We start from the raw sequence: 15,113 nt of genomic DNA, 5'->3' as shown, positions 1-15,113 counted from the left end.
AAGAACCTGTCTAGACTTGGCCACCTGATGCGAAGAACTGACTCATTGGAAAAGACCCTGATTCTGGGAAAGATTGAAGGCAGGAGAGAAGGGGACAACAGAGGGTTAGATGGTTGGATGGCATCACTGATGCGATGGTGGAGATGAGTTTGAGTAGGCTCTGGGAATTGGTGATGGACAGGGAAGCCTGGCATGCTGCAGTCCATGGGGTCACAAAGAGTCAGACACAACTGAGCTGCTGAACTGAACTGAGACTTGAAATATTACTCTGAAGTCTCATTTTTCCTTCCAACACAGTATCAGCCACAACCATATGTATATATTAGTGAGGACTTTTAAAAAAAAAAAAAAAAAGCACAAAAGCTCCAGGAGTTGGTTATGGACAGGGAAGCCGGGCCTGCTGCAGTCCATGGGGTTGCAAAGAGTCGGACACGACCGAGTGACTGAACTGAACTAACTGATGTCATCTAACAAAGTACAAGACATCAACTCATTCTGTTTTGGCATATGTGACATGCTAAACATGATGGTCCAAATATGTTCCTTTGTGCCCTCTACTAAGGTACATGGACAGTCTCAGGCTTCTAGCTTTCCTGCAGCCAAGTCTGGGGTGCCTTTCAAATCTCCATACCAGCTTCCCACTGTTGTGTTAAATCCTTGAAAATACTCATTGAGCAGTGACTCACATCTACTAGGACAACTGAAAAGGCTACCACTAAATTTGAAGTCTGAAAAATTCACCCTGACTTACTCTTCCTCTTCTTTGATAGTCTTTATAACAAACCCAAATTTTAGACTCCAACAGCATTAGCTATAAACTTCAGCTTGTGGTGTAACATCACTCTGTGCACCTGGGAAAGAAAAACTCTTTTTGATTGAAGACCTTGCAACAGTCATTCAAAAGATACAATCTATACATTAAACATCCTCATTTGTCCCCAGGCCCACCTAAGTCACTCCCCTAATATAACAGATGCTTTAGTTCAGTCGCTCAATCGTGTCTGACTCTTTGCAACCCCATGAATCACAGCACGCCAGGCCTCCCTGTCCATCACCAACTCCCACAGTTCACTCAAACTCATGTCCATAGAGTCCATCCAGCCATCTCATCCTCTGTTGTCCCCTTCTCCTCCTGCCCCCAATCCCTCCCAGCATCAGGGTCTTTTCCAATGAGTCAACTCTTCGCATGAGGTGGCCAAAGTATTGGAGTTTCAGCTTTAGCATCAGTCCTTCCAATGAACACCCAGGACTGATCTCCTTTAGGATGGACTGGTTGGATCTCCTTGCAGTCCAAGGGACTCTCAAGAGTCTTCTCCAACACCACAGTTCAAAAGCATCAATTCTTCGGCGCCCAGCTTTCTTCAGAGTCCAACTCTCACATCCATACATGATCACTGGAAAAACCATAGGCTTAGCTAGATGGAGCTTTGTTGGCAAAGTAATATCTCTGCTTTTCAATATGCTATCTAGGTTGGTCATAACTTTCCTTCCATGCAATGATATCAAAATGCCGGCAAAGTGTTCAGTAAATTTTCTTCCACAAATTTGATTTTTCTGTTTAATTTTTAAATGTCTGCTGAATTTTAACTTTTAAAATAAGCAGAATCTGTGCAAGTAATTCCAAATGAAAAAGTAGTAAAGCTAGCATTTGAACTCAGGTAAACTAGCATTGAAATGCTGCTGACTTGCAGAGTATACCCTAAAAAGATTAACAAGGTTATGAATTCTAAAATGGCACTAACCTTTTTTTCCTAGATACTGCAGTTGTTTTCTTGAGGGGCTCAAGTAAATTAAAGACTTAAAGCTAAATCCACGTTCCTTGGCTGGGGAGGAGAAAGAACAGCCATTGTCCACACTCTATCTGATACTAAGACAGTAATGGACACGTTTAAAATCCTTGGGTCAAGTGGTTAAAATCCGGAACAACTACAGCAAGTAGTTCCGGATTTTGCCATAGAGACAAAAGAGACAAAAGCAATTGGATAGGAAAAAGTGCAATTATGTGGAGTGCTTACAAGTAGGTTTGTTACAGCAGAGTTACAGTAGATATTTGGCTCATGGGAAGAGAAAGCAACATGCACTCGGAGTATCAGAAAAGACTTTATTTTACACTGATGGGGGACTTCCCTGGTGGCTCAGATGGTAAAGAATCTGCCTGCAGTACAGGAGGCCCAGGTTCAATCCCTAGGTCGGGAAGACTTACCCTTAAAGGAAATGGCAACCCACTCCAGTATTCTTGCCTAGAAAATTGTGTGGACTGAAGAGCCTGGTGGGCTACAGTCCATGGGGTCGAAAATAGTCGGACAAGACTGAGCAATTAACAGACAGGCAGACAAGGCCCATCGGAGTCACCTCCAAAGGCTGAGCACCTGACTCAGGGTTTGCCTGTCTTCTATACACACAAGCTATGGGGCAGGGCAGAACTTCCATGAAACTGAGGTGTTTCTTAAGGGGTGCCAATCAAGGATGAGAATGTGTAAGGTATCTTGTGTTCTCAGTCAGGTCTGCAGTTTAAACTATCTTCTTTTGGTGCCATCTCTGGTGGTTGATTGATACAATAAACAAGCCAGGTTACAAAAGCATTAAAATGCTAAACAGAGCGTTACATGGAAGATTTGCTGAATTTTCCTTCTCATTCCCTCCTGTTGATCCTCAAGCTGCTTTAGCCGACTTAGGGATCATCTGCCTTAACTGCTCAACAGGGAACCCTAAGGGAACAGGGGTGATGACTGCTCTGGCTACTTCCTATTGGAACAGGGGTGTAGACTCTCCTCAAGGTTCCCTGCTGGAATCCTCTATTGTTGTATAGTGGTAAGTCCTCATCATCATTTGGAGCTTTATGGTTTCTAAGCAAGAAGAAATAAAATGGGTTATTGCATTGAGAATACAAGGACCTAGCAAGAGGGCTAAAAGGAGCATCAGAACTGGGACCCATTAAGGGGTGTATCTAAGTCCAGAGTGAACTGAAGGTTGAGGACAGCAAGTTGGATAACCAACTTCCTTTCCCTACCTGAGCCTTTAGGTCATCAATCAACTTAATGTTTCTTTTTTTGTTTGTTTTTAAATTTTTATTCCTTTATTTCTCATGTGTTCCCCATCCTGAACCCTCCTCCCTCCTCCCTCCCCATACCATCCCTCTGGGTCGTCCCAGTGCACCAGCCCCAAGCATCCAGCATCGTGCATTGAACCTGGACTGGCATCTCGTTTCATACATGACATTTCACATGTTTCAATGCCATTCTCCCAAATCTTCCCACCCTCTCCCTCTCCCACAGAGTCCATAAGCCTGTTCTATACATCAGTGTCTCTTTTGCTGTCTCGTATACAGGGTTATCGTTACCATCTTTCTAAATTCCACATATATGCGTTAGTATACTGTATTGGTGTTTTTCCTTCTGGCTTACTTCACTCTGTATAATAGGCTCCAGTTTCATCCACCTCATTAGAACTGATTCAAATGTATTCTTTTTAATGGCTGAGTAATACTCCATTGTGTATATGTACAACAGCTTTCTTATCCATTCATCTGCTGATGGACATCTAGGTTGCTTCCATGTCCTGGCTATTATAAACAGTGCTGCGATGAACATTGGGGTACACGTGTCTCTTTCCCTTCTGGTTTCCTCAGTGTGTATGCCCAGCAGTGGGATTGCTGGATCATAAGGCAGTTCTATTTCCAGTTTTTTAAGGAATCTCCACACTGTTCTCCATAGTGGCTGTACTAGTTTGCATTCCCACCAACAGTGTAAGAGGGTTCCCTTTTCTCCACACCCTCTCCAGCATTTATTATTTGTAGACTTTTGGATCGCAGCCATTCTGACTGGTGTGAAATGGTATCTCATAGTGGTTTTGATTTGCATTTCTCTGATAATGAGTGATGTTGAGCATCTTTTCATGTGTTTGTTAGCCATCTGTATGTCTTCTTTGGAGAAATGTCTATTTAGATCTTTGGCCCATTTTTTGATTGGGTCATTTATTTTTCTGGAGTTGAGCTGTAGGAGTTGCTTGTATATTTTTGAGATTAGTTGTTTGTTGGTTGCTTCATTTGCTATTATTTTCTCCCATTCTGAAGGCTGTCTTTTCACCTTGCTTATAGTTTCCTTTGATGTGCAGAAGCTTTTAAGTTTAATTAGGTCCCATTTGTTTATTTTTGCTTTTATTTCCAATATTCTGGGAGGTGGGTCATAGAGGATCCTGCTGTGATGTTTCTTTTGAGGACCCACAGGCTTTCTTCCTTAGCTGAGATATTTACATAAAAGCCACAGGACTCGCTGAGCGTGGGGCACAATCCCTCTTGTGCTGTAATCATATCTAGTCGCCCGCAGTTTTGTAGTACTACCTGACCTAAGGAATCTAGGCTTTTTTGTTCTTCTATCGCTGCCACTGTAGACTTCCAAGATTCTTGTATTAGAATGGTTAGCTTGAGTACTAATCTTTCTAGCAGGGGTATTCCTGCAAACCAGAAAAATCCTCAAAATACAGGGTCCAACACCAGGTCTTTCCAGGATGGGGTTATCATGGGCATACCCTTCCCAGTCATTCTGTTTCACCCTGAGGCTTGGAGGTGATAATGCTTGCTCTAGAAAGGATCCTAGGTTCACAGTGTTTCCAGAGACTGCCATTTCTTGTGAATTTTAGAACTATAAACTTGGGATGGCAAATACCTTTCCATTGGCAGGGAAGGATTCCCCACAACCAGTTTCCGCCAAGAAAATTGAACCCGGTTCCTAGTACCAAGACACCAGTAGTGGGCCCTTGGATCCAGGCCATAGTATAGGTAATTTGTATAAATAGGTCTCGGGATTTTATGAATGGGTCCCAACTGTCATATGCACTATGGCCCTTTGGTCTGTTGCTGGAGAAAAATTCATCTGCACAGAGTGGATTATATCTGGTCTCAGAGCTATTATGGGTATGGGATGGGCTTTGACACGCTAGGTTTTGAAATATCAATTGAATCAGTGAAGGGGGCCCTCGACTAAGGTCCTGTTGGTAATAGTAAGGATCCTGTGTCTTGGCCAATAGCAATACATTCTCCTGATCCTGGTACAGAACTGTTAACAGGTATGAAAGTCTCATTGTACCATTTAGTTGCATTTTTGGCTGAGCCTCCCTATATAAAATTATGTCCCCTACAGTCAGGTGTATAATATATCTCATAATCTTCATCACCAAAGGGTTCCCATTGTAAATCTGTTTGGTCAAAGGATAAGGTGTTATTGTTATTGGGTTCAGAAAACCTACTTCTTCAACTTCTTCCAAGTATTTGTTTTGAAAACATAGAGGTAAGTTCCCCTTTAGTACAGCCCCGTGGGTGGAACGCTCTCCTAGTCTCTCCTTGTTTCCAATGAGGGCGAGGCCCACCTCCTACCCTGGTCCTCTTGTTACACAAAATGGAGGGGAAATCCGCTTAGGGAAGGAGACGGATTAATGATATCTTCCACGGAGCCTGGGTAGGCCAGGAGTGCAACTGTCGGCTCTTCATATTTTATGTCCTCTAGTAAACAAGCCCCGGAGAAGGCAATGGCACCCCACTCCAATACTCTTGCCTGGAAAATCCCATGGACGGAGGGGCCTGGCAGGCTGCAGTCCATTGGGTCGCTAGGAGTCGGACACAACTGAGCGACTTCACTTTATTTTTTCACTTTCATGCATTGGAGAAGGAAATGGCAACCCACTCCAGTGTTCTTGCCTGGAGAATCCCAGGGACGGCAGAGCCTGGTGGGCTGCCTTCCATGGGATTGCAGAGAGTCGGACACAACTGAAGCGACTTAGCAGCAGCAGCAGTAAACAAGCCCGATATTAGGTGCAATTTGCTAAGACCACCATCTGCGTCACCACTGGGACCCAAGGGTGAAAGAGTTTTCCATCACTCAGGTGAGTTGCAAAAATTTGTATTAGGATATACCACATATTTAGGATCTATATGCAGTTGATGGTGATGAAGCAGCTAACCAAAGAGAGGAAGAAAACTGCCAGTAAAAGCCTTTTATCCCAATGCCAATTGACTGGAGCCATTGCTGTTAACCCTATGGTGAAAACGAAAGCTAAGAGTGCACAGCCAGAGAGGAGCAGAGGGTGACAGTGCCGGAGCATCACAGTGAAAGAACTAATACAGGGGACAGGAACAGCATAATTATCTTTTCCAGTGACTGACTCTTCCAATCCTTGGTGGATTAGCAGGACTCAAGAGCACAGTGCTTGTCCTTTCTTCTCCTGAGGGTGACCCGAAGTGGGTTGTTTTGTCGGGGGGTCACCTCCTAACATGGTCGGTCTTTGTTTGGTAGATGCTCTGCCTTCACCCTGGAGTGATGGAGCAGCCTGTCTAAATGGACCTGGATTCCTAGACGAGCCTCTCGAGGAATCGGGTACTGTTGCAGTTTTACAGGCTGGGTTCCTGGTTTCAGATCAGTCAGGATGGGGGCATGATGTCTTACCAGACCTGGAGGATTCTTTTTGGCCCAGACCAGGGGTACTCAGTCTCTAATTCAGGAGGAATGGTCCGCTCTTTTGGAAGGGAAGAGTATAGGCACCATTCCTCTTCCTTCTTTTCAGCGAGAGCCATAATCAAGGAGTAGGGTCACTCTGGTAACTCTAGCTAGGCTGACCTGTGGCAGAAATGGAAACTTGGGCTCCCATTTTTGCAAAGACATCCCTTCCCATCAAAGGAACGGAGCAGTCTGGCAGGTAGAGGAATTCATGGACCACCTCATGGCCCCCTGATCAGCATCTCCGAGGACCACAGAAGGGCCTGCAGGTCTGAGTGCCTGTAGCCCGGATGATAGTGACTTCTCTTCCCGAGAAGGGGGCTATCTGCTGAGTGACCACCGAATGCTCAGCACCTGTGTCTACCATAAAGTCCACTGGATGGCCCCCTTCTTGAACTCTGACCATGGACTCTCAGGGGCCCAGTTGAAGAGAGCCTGGTCCTCTCTAATGGGATTCTGCTCCTGCTCAGCTGATCAGATTAGTGCTGGGTGGCTCAGTGGGGCTGCCGCTTTGGTTCTCTTTTTAGGGCAGTCAGGACATTCATTCTTCCAGTGTCCTTTTTCTTTACAATAGGCCCATTGATCACAGCTGCGAGGGCTTCTCTTCTTCAGATCTGGGCCCCTTGCCCTATGAGGTGGTCCTGTTGGGGGTGCAAGCTTTGACAGAGCAGCTGCCAGGAATGCAGCTTTCCATTCCATCCTCTTTTCTGCTTCAGGACGGGCTGCTTGGTCGCGGTTAACAAAGACTTTATTGGCGATCTCCAGCAATTTTGTGGCGTTTTTGTCCATGAACCCTTCAAAGCTTTGTAATTTTCTCCGGATGTCTGATTGGGCCTGTCCCATGAAAGTGGGATTTACCACCTGTTGGTTTTCTGGGGCCTCAGGGTTGAAAGGAGTGAAGGCCCAGAAGGCCTCACATAGTCTCTCATAGAAGTCTGCCGGGCTTTCATCTGGCTTTTGTATTACCTCTGTGGCTTTAGCCATGTTGGTGGGCTTTTTAGCCCCGCTTTTACTTCCTGTAGGATGGCCAGTTGATACCTCTCTAGATTATTTCTTCCTCCTTCAGTGTCCCAGCGGAGCTCGTCTTCTGGGAAGGTTTCTTCGTCCACTTGGCCCCATGGGACATTGGCCCGGAACCATCTTCTAGCCTCTGTTAAGATATGTCGGCACTCCTCCGTATTGAACAAGGTGAGGAGCAGTTGCCGGCAGTCTGCCCAAGTGGGTTGGTGGGTCTGAAAAGTGGACTGTAGGAGATCGATCAGCACTTGAGGCTTTTCAGAGTACGAGGGGGTGAAAAACTTCCAGTTGAGATCGGTCAGGCAAAAAGGCTGGTAGTAGAAGGCAGGTCCCCACTCTTTGAGGGTTCCATCAGCAGCAAGGCACTGGGGTCCCCCAGTCTCTCCTAAGTGCATTTGTAGCACTGGGGTAGCTGGTCACTGAGCTGATCAGAGGTGCCTACTCATCAGTTCCGGAGTGCCTGGTCACTGGGACATGATAACCTCAGGATCATCAGAAGAAGGTGAAACAGACAGTGGTGGGATATCTGGCAAATGTGGACCTTCGGCCACTTGAAGGGGAGCTGTTGGCACATAGGGTGGTGGCACTATTGGTGATGAGTCCTCAGCCTCTCCTTAGAAAATAGGTGGCTCTTCTGGCATGGGGCCTTTCTTCTGGTTGGGCTGCTAGGACCTTACACTTTCCCTTACTTGTGGCACAGAACCAAACCCACGGAGGCCTCAACTGAGCAATTTTCAACCAAACATTGGTCAATATATGGGAACTGGTCTGGCTGGCCAGGGTCTCCAGTTATGACTCTAAACACTGCTCGGTCAGTGGACACATCTAAGGTGCCCTCTGAGGGCCATCTGACCCCAAAGGAGGGCCACTCTAGGGTGCACAAAGTGCGCAGTTTTCCAGAACTCAATATTACACCACAATCCCCAGAGAATCCTTCCTTACTATTTTTAACCATACACTCTAGTTTGAATTAGAACTACCCATTATGTGAGTTCCCATCCTGGAATGGTGTCCCACAACAAACAAAAATGCTTTCGCCAAGCTGGTGGCTCCCTTTGTGGGGACACTGGGTGCGTCTTAGCTATAGCAGGTCACTATATAAACCCCTGTTTATCCTCCTCCTCTTGTCAGTATAATAAACCCCTCAGAGGCCCGCACTAAGGGACAACGTCCCATAGGACCTGACGCTACCCTGAGCCGTGTGAGGTCACCAAGAAACCGCAGGTTAGAACCCACTCAGCCTCCGTAGCTATTGCCGTGGAGAACAGTCACTCACACAGATAGACATACAGTGCTAGCACAGGAGACACCTGATATGGAGACTTCCCTATCCTGGGCAGCACTTCATGCTGCGGGAGGCGATCAGTCTCCCCTTCCGCCTTCAAGGTGGGCCTGAACTCAGTCCTGGGTCCCCGGGGACACTCACCCCATCAGACGTCTGGCCCTGGTCCTGGCAAAATTTTCTGAATCCTCCCCAGGAGTCTGCCCGAACGCGGCAGCGGCCTGCTACTACCGGCCCGACGAGGGTCAGGGTGCAGTGACATTACTGGTGGCGCGCCATCCTTCCCGTCGCGGGGGCCCGAGAGAGCCGAACTTCCGTCAGTTCTCGACAACGGTGGCACAAGGGGCCAGCGCGGCTGTCGGTTTCCCGGCCAATGCACCAAAATGCTACAGCAGTGTTACAGCAGATATTTGGCTCACAGGAAGACAGGCAACACGCTCTCGGAGAATCAGAAAGTGGAAAGTCACTCAGTCGTGTCCGACTTTTTGCGACCCCACGGACTATACAGTCCATGGAATTCTCTAAGCCAGAATACTGGAGTGAGTAGCCTTTCCCTTCTCTAGAGTATCTTCCTAACCCAGGGATCGAACCCAGGTCTCCTGCATTGCAGGTGGATTCATTACCAGCTGAGCCACAAGGGAAGCCCAAGAAAAGTGAAAGTCACCCAGTCGTGTCCGATTATTTGCAGCCCCATGGACTGTGTAGGACCAGGGTCAGAATTCCCCAGGCCAGAATATTGGAATAGGTCGTTGTTCCCTTTTCCAGGAGAATCTTTCCAACCCAGGTCTACCCGCATTGCAGGTGGATTCTTTACCAGCTGAACCACCAGGGAAGCCCAAGAATACTGGAGTGGGTAGCCTACACCTGCTCCAGGGACCTTCCGGACCCAGGAATCGAACCGGGGTCGCCTGCATTGCAGGCGGATTCTTTACCAACTGAGCTACCAGGGAAACCCCAGAGGATCAGAAAAGACTGTTTATTTCACAGTAGTGAGCGCCTAGCGGAATCATATCCAAATGCAGAGCACCCAACTCAGGACTCAAGGTTTGCCCGTCTTCTATACAGGCTGTGGCAGGGGCGGGGGTCGGGGGTGGGGTGGGGGGGTTGGGCGCAGAGCTTTCATACAAATGAGGTGTTTCTTAAGGAGAGCTAGGCAAGGAAGAGAACGCGTCATGTGTCATGTTCTCAGTCAGGTCTGCAGCTTAAACTATCTTCTTTCAACGCCATCTCTGGCAGTTGGTTAACGCACAAACAAGCCTGTTTACAGAAGCCAAGGTGCTAAACCGAGCATTACATGGGGGATTTGCTAATTCCTTTTCAGATTCATAAACAAAATTACATAAAACTAGACCTGGAGTGCTAACTGGAAGGCGATTACGGTTAGATCCTCTCACACACAACTCCAGGGTTTACTTGGCTGCGGAAGTAGGAAGAGGACGATGGAATGGAGTTCCGCTCTGCTCCAACTTTATTGGGAATAGGGGTAATCCTAATCCCTTGTGGTACAACCCTTATTTGATGTTGTGGGTGGCTCTGAAAAGAGCCTTTGGGTTTATAGTTCGCACTCAAATGGAAAACAAGTTTACGCCCTCTCCCCGCGGATCCGGCGGGCAAGCTGGATGTCCTTGGGCATGATGGTGACGCGCTTGGCGTGGATGGCACACAGGTTGGTGTCCTCGAAGAGCCCCACCAGGTAGGCCTCGCACGCCTCCTGCAGCGCCATCACCGCCGAGCTCTGGAAGCGGAGGTCGGTCTTAAAGTCCTGTGCGATCTCGCGCACCAGCCGCTGGAACGGTAGCTTGCGGATCAGCAGCTCCGTAGACTTCTGGTAGCGGCGGATCTCGCGCAGGGCCACGGTGCCAGGCCGGTAGCGGTGAGGCTTCTTCACACCGCCGGTGGCCGGCGCGCTCTTACGGGCTGCTTTGGTGGCCAGCTGCTTGCGCGGGGCCTTGCCGCCAGTGGATTTCCGAGCAGTCTGCTTAGTCCGAGCCATGACAAAGGACGAACAGATGGCTACAGTTTCTCCAAACGCCAGCAAGAGGCAGGCAGCCGCCCTCTTTTTATACAGCCAGGCGAACACCTATTGGACCCGAGAACATTCAAAAATACCCGCGCCTTGCCCTGATTGGTCCATTTCTCTGCCTGGCTGCCCGGAAGAATCAAGAGCTACTTTCCGGTTGGTGAATGAACCTGCCCTTTTTCTATACCAACTCCAATGGCCTGACTTCATTTTATTTACCCTTTCACTTCTAAAATATACAGGAAAGTAATTACAAAGCAACACGGACACTGCCGATGGATTATATATGTATATATATATATATATATATATATATATATATATATATAAGTACAATCACCAGATTTTGGAAGTGCTTAGAAAGAGTAGGTGGGCTACAACTAAAATGACACTCAGATTTTCTCGGATGTAACACGATCATTGTGGACAACCAAGATGTTTTTGACGTGTCAATGATCTGTAACTTACTCTCAGTTGTTTCAGCATAACATTTTTTTATAAAGTGGAATCTAGATGCAGAGTGTTTGGGTGTTCCATTGCATTAATAAAAAATGTAAGAGTTCAGCACCTTTCACTAGTGAACTCTCACTCTCCAGTGGGGAAAACATGTCATACGTACCGCTGGAATTAAGGAAATACTGTTTGACTAGAATCGGACTCAACTCAGTTTAACGGGCCAATTTAAACTCGTGATTTTTCTGTTAAAAATTCCTCGCAAACATTTTGAGTGGAGTTAAGTTTTCCTCGAGTAGTGAGGAACCCACTTCCTACTTGTGATTTTCGGCCTGATATCACAACCTTCATACAGACACAATTAAAAAGCATAACAGCTCTGTAAATGGAGAAAGTGGGTGGCTCTGAAAAGAGCCTTTGTATATATCGACTTTTCCTGGGTAACTGAAAGTAAAAGTGCCGTGGGAACGTGAACACTTTACTTGCCCTTGGCCTTATGGTGGCTCTCAGTCTTCTTGGGCAGCAGCACAGCCTGGATGTTGGGCAGCACACCACCCTGAGCGATGGTCACACGGCCCAGCAGCTTGTTGAGCTCTTCGTCGTTGCGGATGGCCAGCTGCAAGTGGCGCGGGATGATGCGGGTCTTCTTGTTGTCCCGGGCTGCGTTTCCCGCCAGCTCCAAGATCTCGGCTGTCAGGTACTCCAACACCGCTGCCAGATACACCGGTGCGCCGGCCCCGACACGCTCGGAGTAGTTGCCCTTCCGGAGCAGGCGGTGCACGCGGCCCACGGGAAACTGGAGCCCAGCACGCGAAGAACGAGTTTTAGCTTTAGCGCGAGCCTTGCCACCCTGTTTACCACGGCCTGACATACCTGCTAGATCACGAAGCAAAGTATTTCACAAGGAAAACCAAACAGAAAATAAGTAAAACCAAAGCGAAAGAAGTATTTATACTAACTGAAGGTAGGCTTGTGTTATCCTCCCATTGGCTAACATTAAGTAACCAATGGGAGATCAGAACCTGCATCCTTAATTTGCATACAAGATTTCTGTCTAGTGACAAAAACTTCCTGAAAAAAGAACTAATAAGTCTATAATAAGTAGACGTTAGTTGTACACTCTTCCCATTGGTTACTATGTTGAACCTATGGGAAATCGCAACCTGTATCCTTCATTTGCATACAAGGCTTTCTCATCTAGTCTGATGGAATTTTAATACTAGTAATAATGGAGTTATTTGGTTTTCTCAAACCGACTGTTCTTAAAATAAACAGGAGGGGCTATTTTCATTGTTCTGAATTTTTAGCTATTGGAATTGTGCCTCATGATTTTTAGAAAGGAATAAATGCAGAATAATTCGTAAAGATAATATTTAAGAGGCAAGTATTAGTATGCTCAGTGTTTATCTCTTCTAACTCTTTACAGGGAAAATGAAGAGGAAATAATGGTTTTTTTATCTTGGCCCAAGACTTACACTATCTGAAAAGTAAAAAGTTCCATTTCATTCAACTTACCTATGAGGTCTTCCAGGATCACCTGGGAGGCATGTAGAGACCTGTCCTCATTTTAGAGAACGCGAAACAGAGACGCAGTTTGTTTGCCTTGGCTAAATAACACTGAGTTGAATGGGACCAAGGATTCCAAACTCCTGGCTGGAAAACGGTCATCATTCCTCAGTGCCACTCCCAACCTTTCCACCGTCCGTTTTTTCTCACTTGGCTCCCACACGCAAGACACTAATTACTTAAGAAAACTCCATCATTGTGCATATCGTACTGGACTTTTTGCTGTTAGAGTACTAAAAACTGCAGCACATAAGTCTCTGGACTCCTAAGAAACGAGAGAACAAACCACCCCCATAGCATATAAATACTCAAAATGAGATTATAATATATACTGTAATACACTATACTAATATTAGTACAGAGTCTGGTCTTAAGCTCTCATGTCGAGAAACCTAAAATTGAGAAGTTGCCAAGTGAAATTTGCCATTTTTTTCTTATAATGATCCATGAAATAGAAATAGATGGGACTCAGATGGATGTGGACTATCATTTCAGGAATTTTTGAGGACTCGAGCCCATAAGTCTACTAACTCCTAAGCAAGATGGTACAAGGAACAGGAACCTGGTTAGGAAAAAATCGCTCCTAAACCAATTCTGTCAGAGAACTATGTTTTGATCCAGGCAACCAAGAAGAGTTTCTTTTTTACCTTCTCTCAAGTCTTCTGACTCCAATGACTTTTTCTCAGCAATATTCATTTCCGTTTTATTATTATCTTCACCATGGACAACAGCAATACACATCCGTAACACTGGCCCAGTGTCTGAAATGTTTCAAAACCCATAAGGGAGTTGTAAAAAGATAGATGCTACCTCAAAGACTTCGTACTATTTTGAAAAGGACAGGGGAGAGGAGGCAGGGGGTTGTATACCTGAAGTTTAAGTAGTAGAGCATAGTCGGCATCTAAAATGGAAGGTTTCAAACAATAAATATTATAAGAGCCCAGGGAGAAGAAAAATCACTGTGAATCAGAAGGATGAAGAGAACTTAAGACAAATGTACATTCAGCATTTATTCACATATATTTGCTGAGCAGTGTTAAGTGCCTGTGTTCTAGATGATGACATCGTGTGCCCTTGTGGTCTTGGGGAGGAAAAAAGTTTCCTCTACCCTTCTAGGTTCTTCAAGTTGATCTAAGAATTAAACTGGTATGAGGCTGATTTACCAGGAAAAGTCAAATTTAGTTTCATTTGCAGGTTGGATGAAATAAAAATTAGACCCAAGGACAAGTTACACAGTTGAGGCTTGTTATGCCATCTCAGATTAGGGGTTAGGGGCTTGGGACTTCAAAGGGGAGTCCACAGGCAATTCACTGTAAAATGAAAAAAGACAAATGTTTTGTAAACAAATGTTTGCTGGGCCAAATAGAAAAAGTGAGACTCAGAAAAGAATTTAATTAACAATCGGCCATGTCTACAGTCCTAGTTCAAATTACACTGTAGTTACCTAGGGTGATAACTACTTTCCTCAAACAGGTCTGCTTACAGCTATAGACAGCATGCTTAGTGATTATGATAACAAAAGCCACAAAAGCAAAGGTTAAAGTCACAGTTCCAACATGGTGGAAGACTTTGCCTCTTCCCTGTCACACTTTAATGAGTAAAGTCCGTAGTTCATCAGAATTAACTGGGGAGATGTATGAATTTTACTTTTGGCTTCTCATCATTCCTCTGCTACAGTTGTGAAGGCTAGCCTGAAGTCCAGTCATATAACTTTTTTTTTTTTTTTGCTTGGTGAAGATCAGCCATGTATTTATTTGTACAGATGTCAGAAGGGCCTACCCTTGAGATTAGGAGGCTCAGGTTTTGGTTTGGGCTTGCATTTAAGAGTATCAGTTCAGTTCAGTTGCTCACTTGTGTCCGACTCTTTGTGACCCAATGGACAAAAGCACGCCAGGCCTCCCTGTCCATCACTAACTCCCAGAGTTTACACAGATTCATGTCCATTGAGTCGGTGATGCCATCCAACCATCTCATCCTCTCTCATCCCCTTCTCCTCCTGCCTTCAATATTTCCCAGCATCAGGGTCTTTTCAAATGAGTCAGCTCTTTGCAAAAGGTGGCCAATGTATTAGAGTTTCAGCTTCAACATCAGTCCTTCCAGTGAACACCCAGGACCAATCTCCTTTAGGATGGACTGATTGGCTCTCCTTGCAGTCCAAAGGACTCTCAAGAATCTTCTCCAACACCACAGGTCAAAAGCATCAATTCTTCTGTGCTCAGCTTTCTTGATAGTCAACTCTCACATCCATACATGACTACTGGAAAAACCATAGCCTTGACTAGACGGA

General features: G+C 45.9%; 2 protein-coding genes across 2 annotated transcripts; both read right to left on the bottom strand.

The window, feature by feature from the left end:
• Window positions 1–10,232: 10,232 nt before the first annotated feature.
• On the bottom strand, window positions 10,233–10,780 carry LOC147347569 (histone H3.1). Its single transcript, XM_086369927.1, has one exon. The coding sequence runs from the start codon at window positions 10,778–10,780 to the stop codon at window positions 10,370–10,372; it is 411 nt and encodes a 136-aa protein (XP_086226053.1). The 3' UTR covers window positions 10,233–10,369.
• On the bottom strand, window positions 10,233–12,131 carry LOC147347568 (histone H2A type 1-B). Its single transcript, XM_086369928.1, has one exon. The coding sequence runs from the start codon at window positions 12,129–12,131 to the stop codon at window positions 11,739–11,741; it is 393 nt and encodes a 130-aa protein (XP_086226054.1). The 3' UTR covers window positions 10,233–11,738.
• Window positions 12,132–15,113: the final 2,982 nt, after the last annotated feature.

This window comes from Bos grunniens, chromosome 23 (assembly GCF_055505025.1).
Source record: "Bos grunniens cultivar Pamir isolate PY7600 chromosome 23, Bosgru_T2T1.0, whole genome shotgun sequence".
In the NCBI taxonomy this organism is placed as follows: Eukaryota; Metazoa; Chordata; class Mammalia; order Artiodactyla; family Bovidae; genus Bos; species Bos grunniens.
The sequence above is the reverse complement of the archived record's forward strand: the minus strand, read 5'-3'. Positions and strand labels throughout refer to the sequence as shown.